General features: G+C 44.1%; 3 protein-coding genes across 3 annotated transcripts; 2 read left to right on the plus strand and 1 right to left on the minus strand.

Annotated features, from left to right (window-relative positions):
* Positions 1-1,332: 1,332 nt before the first annotated feature.
* On the plus strand, positions 1,333-2,906 carry AOL_s00080g102 (uncharacterized protein; the record flags this gene model as incomplete). Its single annotated transcript, XM_011124477.1, has 2 exons — positions 1,333-2,197; positions 2,266-2,906. 2 exons carry the CDS (start codon positions 1,333-1,335, stop codon positions 2,904-2,906), a joined length of 1,506 nt encoding a protein of 501 aa, XP_011122779.1.
* A 3,556-nt stretch (positions 2,907-6,462) lies between these two features.
* AOL_s00080g103 (uncharacterized protein) lies at positions 6,463-7,407 on the minus strand (the record flags this gene model as incomplete). The annotated part of the gene is made up of 1 exon (XM_011124478.1): positions 6,463-7,407. One exon carries the CDS (start codon positions 7,405-7,407, stop codon positions 6,463-6,465), a length of 945 nt encoding a protein of 314 aa, XP_011122780.1.
* Positions 7,408-8,330: 923 nt separating this feature from the next.
* AOL_s00080g104 (uncharacterized protein) lies at positions 8,331-9,464 on the plus strand (the record flags this gene model as incomplete). The annotated part of the gene is made up of 1 exon (XM_011124479.1): positions 8,331-9,464. One exon carries the CDS (start codon positions 8,331-8,333, stop codon positions 9,462-9,464), a length of 1,134 nt encoding a protein of 377 aa, XP_011122781.1.
* Between the last annotated feature and the right edge of the window lie 2,363 nt (positions 9,465-11,827).

Below are 11,827 nucleotides of genomic sequence, written 5' to 3' on the forward strand. Positions count from 1 at the left end.
ATCCTTATTCTCTTTTATTTATTTTATTTTTTATTCATTATTTTATTTTATTTTATTCTTCTTAATTTTCATTTTATTTTTTTTATATACTTGCCGAGTTGAAGGAAGTGTAGCACGAGCGAACGAGCGAAGCGGGTTTTGGATTTCAATTGAACCCCACCGCACTGCACCGCTGCCGCCACCATCAGTCACCCACTCACAACGACCAAATCACAACCTCTCCTCTTCCCTCTTCCCTCTTCCCTCTTCCCTCTTCCTCGACCTCATCTTCATCCTCAAATACACCATCTACACATCTACATTATTCCTCCTGTGCGGCTTCCAGACTCTCTGTTCATATTTACTCTCTTCTTATCCATATTCTTCTTCACTTCTTCCCTTTCACTTCTTCCATTCCTAAACTCCCATCCACAATCTCCTCCGCGGTAGCATACCAGCATCCCCATACCTCTCCCATATTCTACCCCTTCCACTCGAAAACTAACTCTTCGGTCTCGTCTGGTCTTCTGAGGGAAAGAGAAGGAAAGAAAACAGAGCAGAACCCTCTCCAAAACCTCTTCGGCCGCCCGTTCCGTCCTGACTCCGCTACTTTTTCTGTTCTCTCTCCGACCTGGTCTCTTTCTCCAGTCCTCCAATATTCTTATATCGCTACATTCGAGACTGTTTTTCTTGCGAACCGAGGAACTGGTTTTCCATTTGTCGAACGAGAACGATCCGGCCTGACGTTGCTGTGCATTGCCGAAATTTTCGTCTTTTATTTTTAGTCCTCAGACATCATACAGATCCCGGATTCTGTCTCTGTTCGAATTCGTCATCCGGGGCATCACAGGGATTCATTTCCGGCAATCTCTGTTTCCGTACGGCAAATCCTCTTGCTCTTTTGCTGCTTATTCCCTTATTTAGTTTTTCCTTTATTTTTTATCTTTCGCTTCGTCTCAATCATTGAGTTAACTTTCTCCTCTCGTCCGTTTTGTCTGCGCAGGTTTTCCTCGTTTGATACGAAAAATCGCAAGCGACTCTTTTCGACGCAGCTTCCTATCTATTGTTGAAGATTTTCTTCCAGACGCAGAATAGAAAGGAGGGGGGAAAAAAATCCTAGACCTTCGATCCGAGACATTTTCCCAGGTGGCGTCGAACGGGCCACCATCAGGTCTTTTTTTTCTACTTTTTTTTATTTTTATTTTTTTATATTTTTTTACATAAACAACCAACCGTCTCGGCCACCAATCGCTCGAATCACCTCTCAAAAACACCTCCCCACCCCTCTAGAAATCCCATCGGACGGCCAGTTGTGTAGTAGAAAGTTTGTAGAGAAAAAGTCGTCGAAGAGTAATGGCCACAATAAAGGGGCAGGCGAAGTCCGAGCCTGCGACACCCATCATCCGCGAGGACCCAGGCCTGATAGATCAACTTACTCCAACCCAGCCGACCTTTCAATCCCTCTCGTATACAAAAGTCAGAGACTTCGCATACCCTCCCTCACATCCACTCCATTATGGACCACCGCCTATCCCTAGCATCGGCTCTACCCCCGGTTCGGCCCGCGACTCTGGCCTTTTCTCTGGCGCAAACGGTATTAGCGCTTTCCTAGGATGGTGGAATCCGGCTCCTGGCGCTGCATCACCTGGCGGAAGGAGGATGAGTGATTCGGCTGCTATCAATCGGGATCCGCGGGGTAGCACGAACCACCCGCCGCCACTCAAATTCGCTGACGGCCCGCCTTGGTTCGAAGATGAAGATCTTGTTAGTCCTGTAGTTATCACACAAAAACACCGAAAGCACAAGTCCTCGCTGGGGTTACCGTCAGGTCGCACACTAAGTAAAGACGCTAAAATGTCGTCGATAACAGAAAATATGAAGGACGGGGAGTATGGAAATGGAATAGAAATACCTGAAGATATCGGTGAGCCGGGAGGAACATTCCATACTGCAACAGGAGAATATTATGAAGATGGGGAAGAAGGGGAGGAGGAATATGAAGGCGAAGAAGATGAAGAATATGGTGATGAATCAAGATATTCGAGGGATTACCACTTTAGTATCGCGGATCCCGACGAAGAAATGCATGGGAAAGCAGTTGCATTATTCGATTTCAGAAGAGAAAACGACAACGAGCTAGAATTAGTGGAAGGGCAGGTTATTTGGGTCAGCTACCGCCATGGTCAAGGTTGGCTGGTCGCTGAAGATCCTAGGACAGGTATAGACCAATCAATCACTTATATCTCAGCGAATTATAAAATTCTGACAAAACAAACCATACAACAGGCGAATCTGGTTTAGTACCCGAAGAATACGTTCGCCTATTTAAAGAAACACCGTTCGAAAGCTCACCCGACGAATTCCAGCCACAAGAAGCCGCCACTGCTGCCGCGGCTGCTGCTGAGCCTCAATCCGCAAAACCCAAAGACTCGCCCACACATACCCAAGCCATCCAATCACACTTCTCAACCTCGTCGAAAGACTTGGAACGTTATCCAACAGAACAACTTCTCGATTCTTCATACCGCCTAGGTTCTCCACCTCCTACCTCCCGCCTTGGCAATGATCGCAAAGACTCCACGAGATCAAATGATTCTATGGATATAGATCTAATCTCTCCCATGACAGTAGCCCCCAATAATGCCTCCACCATCGATCGCGAATTGTTCGCAATCCAACAGAGAAAATTAGAAAGTGGGAAAGTTTTAAACGGGAAGGATAAATCCGAACAAGAAGAGTACCAAATATTACATCATAAGTCGCCGTCAATGTCCGGGAAAGCTTCGCCGGCAGTTTCGAAGGATAGAGATGGTGATGCGGCCATGAATTTGACGGGGACACCGCCGACGCCTACAAGTAAGTTACCGGGGGTTACGACATCGACAACGGGAGAAGATAACAGGGGGAGACCGGTTGAGGCGCGGTAGTATGGATAGGATTTATTGGTGCTTGGATTTTAAGGGTCTTATGTGGAATCTTTTGTATCGATATCTTTGCCGAATTGGAAGCTTGAAAAAGATAATCTTGATGGTTCATGGCCTTTATAAGGATGGTATCGACTGCCATGCATGGTGTCTGGTGTCTTTTTTTCTCTCTTTACCTTTCGGAAGAAATGATAACTACCAACCTTGTGAATCATAAACGGAAAGGGAAAAAAGGAGAGAAGATTCCCGAATGTGTTTTTTTAAAATTATTTTTCGGTAACTACCTTGAAATCGATAACAAAGGGAAATAACGGCGGGGGTAAAATCGGTAACGAAACAAAGAAATGGGAGTGAAGAGATTCAGGAGAAACGAAAAAAAGAAGCGATACGACCGTCATGAGCGAATCATAGCCTTTTTTTTATTACTTCCACTGGTATCGTCTATTCACCAATGCATGGTCCAGCCTCCGGGCTATGCTTACTTAACTTATTTACTTAACTACCCTTATTACTTATTTATTACTTATGAGACGAATTTATTAAACATGGAGCATATATATACATACTGGTATTAGTATCTTTTGTTTGGAGCTGAATCTTGTTTTTTCAGGGACCGGTATGGAATTTAATTTATTTTGATTCGGTTGTTAATTTTTCGACATTGGAGTCATTAGGTACTTCCGATTTTACTTTCTCTTCACTTGCAGCTAGACCAGCGTAACTGGCTTTTTACTTTTACTTTTACTATACTTTATCCCTTTTTTTCATTGGCATTTTCTTTCTCCCTTCATGGCAGGCTAGTGCTTCTCCTTTGTTCTCTTTTTTATAAAAGAAGCTTTAAATTTTGGCTCTTTTTGTTAACCGGAATAACGGCACTGTTCTGAGATTGTCAAAAAGCCCATTCAAGACATTCTTTGTCCATTTCCGACACATTTCTTATACCCGATGGTTTTTTGGTTAAAGATATCTTCTTCTACTTCTTCTACTTCTTCTTCTTCTTCTGTACATGTATATTGAATTACAAAAGACTGGATACCACCAACCACTCTCGCTATCATTATTATCATTATTATAATACCATACGCCAGGAATTATCCTTGTAGACTAAAAGAAATAGCACGGCGCTATATCGTCTGAGTGGTTATGAATCAACCGATTTAATCAGAACTATGAGATGAAAATATGATTTTTCTTTTATATTGTGGGCATATATCCGTTTAGATGTAAAAGTTCCGATCTTTCGACGGTTGGAATTGATATGCTGTTTTCATAAGAATGAATAATAATAAAAGGGTTGGGATAGTTATAATTGTATACAAATACTCTTCTTTTATAGCTATGTATATTCTACCTATTCATACAGAGATAGCAACGAAGCTGAGTGGGGTATGAGCTCTTAGATTTGTGAGGAACAAGAAAAAATAGGGGTGGGGGGTTTGCAGTATATCAATTGACTAGAGAGAAGGATTGGGAAGAAGGAGAAGAAGAAGAAGAAGAAGGGGAGGGGGGCAAGGGGAGGGGCAGGAACGACTTCGTCCAAGGATTCTGTGAGAATTGAGAGAAGGATCCTAGATCTTAGAGCTCAATTAAAGAAGAAAGCATAAGGGTAGGAATGATAAGTAACGAAACTAGTGGAAATATCAAGAACAAAATAAAAAAAATTTTCAAAAAAGAAATAGGAGCAGAAAGGTGGAACAGGAAAAAATAGTATACGAGGCGGAAGAATAAAAGAAGGAAAAAAAAAAGCAATATGTGATAATAAATGTATGATGATATGAACAAAAGGGTGTACGGGTTCTGATGAAGCTCTGGCCCGGCGAAGGTATGGATATTTCTAATCTATAGTCACGGGACAATTGATGCACGAATTGCTGAGGTTTTATGCCTGCACCCCTGTCTTCTCGTAGCCCTGGCGTGTTCTCTAGATATTAATTTCGAACTTTCATGTATGCGCGTATCGTGATTTGGATGAAAGACAATATAGGCGTCGACCAGTATATACGTGTGTATGTTGTCTGAGTTAAAACTTCACTTGAATAGGTTATCCCCGTGACCATGGTATCTAAATACGGAGATGATCTCTCGGTAGATAGAAATGAGCTAAACTGTGAATGTATATACAGGGAAGAAGAAAAACTCGGAGGTATCCGAAGAAAAAAAGAAAGAAAGAAAGAAAGAAAGAAAGAACGGTGTGCTACGACCGGAGCTATCTAGAAAGAGAAAATTTCAGAACGAATAAGAACAGGGAATCTCTGGTCTCGTGGGCTAAATTTCACTGAGATGTATTGAGCTGAATCTTGAAGGCCGGAGGAAAGGTCGGAGGGGTATCGGATGTAAATAAACTGGCTAACTAGTTCGGTACATGCGCAATGTGTCTAGGGGCCCAGGGCGGAAGCTATGAATATGCATCAATGTGATATCTAAGTGTATTATAGCACTGATAAGTTATAACGTAATGTAAAATTCCGTAGCTAAGTAGCTCCGAACTATATATCTAACTGGGCCTAGTTAGTCTGCTTGGCATACTAGCTAAGTAGGCTCTACTCGTTGAATAATACCCTGACAAGGGTCCGGGTGCCGGGTGTTGCCCTTGTAATGTTGTATTTTGTAACTGGCGAGATGGAGATAATTTGGTTGGTCTCGTTGCATTTATAAGTCTACGTTCAGCCTCATTGACGAGGCAGGAGGTTCAAATTCTGCACGCATGCGCCTGCAACCGTTAGGGCAGTGTTTGGTACGGTCTGCTACTATGCTCTAGTTAGCATACATGCGCATGGCATATGTATTTGTTTGAGAGCTGGCCGTTAAGCTATTTGTCAGGGCTGTTGGCTGTAATTGCTCACATCTTCTATTCGAAGTTTGCGGATTTGGTAATTATAAAGCTAGCGTTATAGCTTCGGGGTTGAAACGAGCATGCATTAGAGTCCCTGGCCAACCCGAGCGTTTGGTCCAGCTCATACGGTCCCGTACTGTGGTCTGCAGGAACGGCCCTCCTCATAGATATTTGAGCCCTGGCTTAGGCATAGTTGAAAACGCCATGGCTTTAGATTTTAAAAGATGCTTGATCAAATCATATGTGATTATATCTCTTCGCTAGGAACATCGAGTGGGGCATTGTATGAAAAATTAATACCGCAAACCTACAGATTTTTCTTCTTCTCAAAACAGACCTAAATATCGCCATGGTGCATGCATCATGACTGAGTTTTCAAAGGAATTAGGCCAGTTCTGTAACTGGGAAAATCAAAATCGTGAATATACCCTTTTCGATCAATTACGAGCTGTCATGCTTACTGGACTATCTTTTCGTCCGCATCAAAAAAACTATAAAATACCGCAAAAGCTAGGCTGCAATTTAGGATATCGATGGCAACGTAGAAATTAACTTAGATTCAAAGTACTTATTGACAAAGAGTCGCCTCGCTTGATATATTTTTTTTTTCCCTGAAAATTTTGGACAAACAAAACTTTGACATGCTAATCCGGACGCACCCTGCAATTGCTTGGCTGGACGCCCGGCAAAATTGAAGTTTAGGCCCCAAACGAAGGCGTCGAACGCTCAGAAGAGGCCTGATACAGTGGCGTCTAGGCTCCCAAGGTTACTTTCCTCCATTTCTTGTCGGCGACAGACTCTCTTCTGCTCAACCCATCTCGCGGCGACTCTGAACTTTATTATACCATTTTCCCAAGTACTTAGCAGGGAGCGAAGCCTTATTGGAAGCTCGAACCAGCCTCTACCACACCACCAAGCCGCTTGCCAAATAAATGCTAGCATAACTCTTGGGTTGGGGGTGAAGTTAGGGCAGCCCGCATGCCAAAGGCGTAGATCCCGAATGATGATACTCCCTTTAGGCACGACCACCCGAACTGGGGGACAGACGGCTTTGCGGAGCTGTAACAGCTCTGGGATGATTGCTCTCACGGGCAACTCTCCGGATTGCCCAGGTTCCAAAATCTGGTCTTCAAAAGTAGTCGAGTGGGTGCCGGGCCACACTTCAAGTGCTCCGTTCTCGATAGTCATGTCGACGAGCGGTATGTTAACGACCATGGAGAAGGGAAAATTTGGATGTGGAAAGTCTATATCCGAATGAACTGGCTGGCGGGCATTTGAGGGAGTTTGAAGGGCTGTGTTACCGCTGGCATATTGCAACACAGGCTCCGGACCAAGCATAGTTGCGAGTGTTGGCATCACAAACTGATTCGCCCAGACGTCGGGGAACATTAGATCATCGTCTGAGGGGGGGGCCTGGTTGATATTACCCGTTTCGACACCGAAATTGAAGTGCCTACCGGGCGTATTGGCTAGCTCTTTCGCTTGGGGCGCAAGGATGGCGTTCAATGCATCAAGATGTTCTACATCAATTGCATTTTCGAGTACAATTACACCAGATGCGTGGAGGTATTTGATAGAACTAGCGAGTAGTTCTTGAGGGTATATGCCTGCCTTACGATACTTCTCAGGAATAGAAAAGATAGGGATACCCGTTTCAAGGATTGGCTCCATAGCTCGTTTGCGAATGGGAGGGCTTGATAGGTATGAGAAAGATCGCTCAGAAGAAATGATTTTCAGATATTCTCAAACGTAGTTAGACCGACAAGCCGAAGTACAGGCTAATTTAAGAAATTACTGCTTAGGACTTGATCAATAGCGTACGATATATCTATGAGTTCCATTACTATATAACTCTTATAACTGTCGACATTGGGAGATAAGGCTATATTTATGTATGACTGCCCCCAATCTTTGCAGGGCTTCATGAATCGCTGTTAGCACCATGTATTTACCTGTTTTAGGTGATTTTAATGCTAATGGCTGCATCCTATGCGGTGCGAATTTACCAAGAATTTGACTATTTGATTGATTTTTCCCATGCCTTGTTTTCAGGGCGGGGCTTCCTGTGCGTTTTGTCGAAAATTCGCTGGACCTTAAACCAGGTTTAGATATCCAGAGAGGATCGATATATCAGAATAACCACCTAGGCATATGGTTGGTATGACAATTGTACAATACGATGAGACATTTAGGAACTACCGAGGGCTGCATTACGAGATATTCCTGTCTGTGCACGAAATGTCCATGAAAAACTGCCAGATAGATGGTTTCTCGATATCTGTTCATAAGGGGCAGTCTCGTATTGGAGGCACAGTTTACACTGGTACCTTAGCATGTGGGGCTCAGTATTCTAGTTCCAAGACGGGTACTGTGGTCATGAGACTGGATGGCATTAACGTGGCAATATTATAAAATGGTGACCGGCCTCATGACGCCGACTACAACGTTATTCCTGTCCAGGATCACGGTACAGTCAAAGCCCCATATGGCCACACACAACATAGCACCTTTCTCTCAATTGTTCCATAATTGATTCTCTATTACATTGTTTGAATATATCACAAGTTGAGCATCATAACTATCAAAACTACAAGATGTCGAATCCTATTGGAGTACAAGCAGATATCACTAACATCCCCGGTGCGCTGACTGCATTGACTTCCATAACACCACTCGTTCGCGCTCTCTCTGCCGACGGTGTCAATCCTCTGTCAGTCGTCCAACTTGAGGAGATTGGTTCCAGATTTCCCATGAGTGGGCCACTGGCGGAAAGAACTATGGACGCTCTCACGAGGAGGGGGTCAGCCTTGACGCTTTGGAGGGCCCGGGTGTCCGTCGGTTGGATGAGGGGAAATACTCTTTGGGCATTATCGCAGACGGCTGGGGGTCAAGCTTCAGCACTCTTGATAGTCTGCCTTTTCGAGCTGTGCCGTAGTAATATGACCGGCCATATCCTATTCAAACTCTCCGACGCCATTCTGCCCCGAGACCGTCGTCTCTCGAGTATGAGTCAACTCTCGGATCTTGCAGAGATTGTATCAAGTAAAATGCAAGCCGTACGCTTTGGACAGCATTTCGCAGAGCAGGTGACTCGGATTCGAATGACATACTTTAATTCGAATGTCAATGTCCCTTGTCCAGATATGGCTTCTCTTTTGGACAGAATAGAGGTCGACTCTCTAGTGGATATTTTAAGCAAAGCTCAGACTGCGCTACAGGATGAGATGACAACTCTCCGCATAGAAGGGTTTGTGGGAATTGCATATCTTGCTGCCCTCTTTACTGGCCTTTGTCAAGATGACGTCCTCCTACTAGTCGAGAATGAAGTCATATTCCAGGGGCTAAGACGCTCAATTATCATCTCGGTGGTTCATGGGAAGAAGATTTTGGAAACCTCGCTAGAAATTTCCTTTAATTTGTGTAAGCAGATTGTTCAGTTGAGGCATGGTGATTTTTTAGGTCGTCTAGGGGCAATGTCAGGATTTGATCGCTTAAGCTTCTCAACTATGGAAACGGGGAAAAAAAGGTGTCTCGGAGCCATGGTCATCCTTCCCTTGTCACAGCAGGTAACACAGAATGACGAAAGGGAGCCTAGTCTCTATTTGTCTGGGAAATCTCTTCATGGCTATCATTCTCACTTTTATGGCGCCCGATTTCCCTGGGAATTTCTGCAGGAGCCGAATACTACGTCCGAGAGCAACCTGGATTGCTCTTTGGGGTCGATCTAGACCTCAGCTGCTTGGATGTGGTTTCTTCGTACATGCCAAAAAATCATGGGCTAGTGTAGTCTCAGAGATTCTTCAGGGTAGTGGTTGCAGTACCTGCTCAGAATACCTAGATTCACTCCATTGGGACGATTTGCATGTTACAAAGGGCGAGTACCGGTACCGTGCTTGTAATACTTGGGAGGACTATAACCTATCATTAGGCGCGCAACCTTGTTGGATTTTGTTGGCATCAAATGCGATTCAATCAGACTGTTCTAGAGCTCTGATAAGATCAAAGAGGGCGTTTCTTCTGCAGTCGCTTAGTGGAAAAATTATATACGACAGTCTACCGCAGATGAACAACTCACCTCTATATCTACGGACGCTGACACTTATTCTAATTCTATCAGTGACCTACATGCTGACTTCTATGAAATTTTTGGCTCTAAACAAATGCTAGTGAAGGATTTACGACTGTCGATATATCACTGCGAACAATGGGACCAACTACTATATTTTCGGGCCTCCGGCGCTGAAGCTTAATAATGCAACCTCCAACGAAACCAAAACAATACATGAGATATGTTCTCGTATACGGCCAATGTGATATCTCATTATCAACGGAATTCGGAAGAAGATGCAAATAATACGGAACTATTTTCGAAGACTCTAAGACACCGCCCCGCCTCAGAAGACGAAATTCACTCCACCCGAAAGGAAAAGTCAGCCTATCAAATACCGGAGCGTGTTCTAGCCTTACTACGATAACAAGGGTGTACCGTAGCACATTTACATTACGAACAACCGTTCGAATTGGGGGCAGGGCTATCGATCTTAGTTAATTTCTACGCATTGCAGATGGCATACGTAACGTCAGTACATCGGTTGCTCCAGGATGTATATAGAGGCTGGTGATCAGCGAGATTCATCCCCGGCCCCACTTTATGACTACGACAGCATTGCTGTAATTGGCATTTTGTATTGATGTTTTACATATTAAAAGAAAGGGGCTGTCTGTCACTTTGGTACATGGAAACAGCTGCAGCCCAGCCCAATTTTTCGTTCGCGGGTGTGTATGGTGCCGGTGTATATCCATTCACTGTTCCGAGGCAGCTCTTGATTGGACTGTGCCGCGTACGCGCATGAATAAAGCTCACGAGCTCACTTGGAAGTTATCAATTGTTGATCCAACGTTAAGCTGATTGCTCTCGAATTTAAAGGTTGAGTTTGTTTGAGCTAGGGAGTCTTCCATGAATAGATTTTTCTTTATTTGTTTATTTTAACTTTGTTTTCCTGCTTTTATGATCATCAACTATAAGTTCATACGTCTAGGATTGAGGATGTTGCTGTTAACCCTTGTAATATACAATTGCCGCGAGTTGTCATGTAGTTGCTTCGAGTTTTCAATTAAGTCCACGCTGCGTGTATGCAGTGTTCGGCTAATTAAACTTATGATTTGTTCAATGTCAAGGGCGTAGCTTAGTCCATCCCTGCGATCAAGGTTGCTGAGGCAGAGATCAAGCTACATATGCATATAATATAATGTACTTGGTAAAAAGTGCATGATCCTCCAAGAGATCCTTCTAGAGTTCCTTTTTTTCTTCCGCCCCCCTGCATGTATGCACACGGGACCATTTGGAACTGGGAGGCACGCCTGCACCAGCAGCTCTTCCGCCAGTACGCCAATGTTACCTCAACTAGGGGTATAAGGCTTAAGTCTGTTACTCAACTGCTTGGTAGCCAGCGAATTGCCTACCTAGCTACTGAAATTCCTGCTAGTGAATTACTTGCTAGGATTGAACTTCTTACCGGCCGAGTTACCAGGCAATTTACTAACCAATTAGCAGGCACACAGCAAATACGCCGGCAGCTAGGCAGGAGGCATGCCTCGGAATGAACCGAGATGTTATAGTAGTAGCAAATAGGATGATAGTACTACAGCTTCGAGTGAAGATTTGGGGGGGGGGGGCAGTTTTGCCGATTCTACCCAAGTCTGTGTGACATGCACATCGGATAAGTTTTCTTGATTTTAATCTGCCCAGCAGTCTGAGCCTGGCCTCGGAGGACCCCTTCGACATGCACGTGTGCGCATGAACAAGCTCAGCATGTAGCGGCTTTCAACGTTAACAAATAACCATGTATACGAATACGAGAAGCAAATGTCACAAGTCTAAACCCCGAGGCTGAAACTCAACTTGATACTGCAACTCGCTCTGTATCTTATTGGTGTATGCATGTATGGTCTGGAGGCAAGTTGGTGTATAGCATTTTCTGAAATTATGCACGTTTCAGGGAGCTGGGATAGGCCCAGTCCACGAACTCGAGCCAAGATGCGTATAGGAATGCAGCAATTATAGATATCCTTTCGAGTCCTGCACCTAGTC

This window comes from Orbilia oligospora (genome assembly GCF_000225545.1).
Source record: "Orbilia oligospora ATCC 24927 unplaced genomic scaffold scaffold00080, whole genome shotgun sequence".
In the NCBI taxonomy this organism is placed as follows: domain Eukaryota; kingdom Fungi; phylum Ascomycota; class Orbiliomycetes; order Orbiliales; family Orbiliaceae; genus Orbilia; species Orbilia oligospora.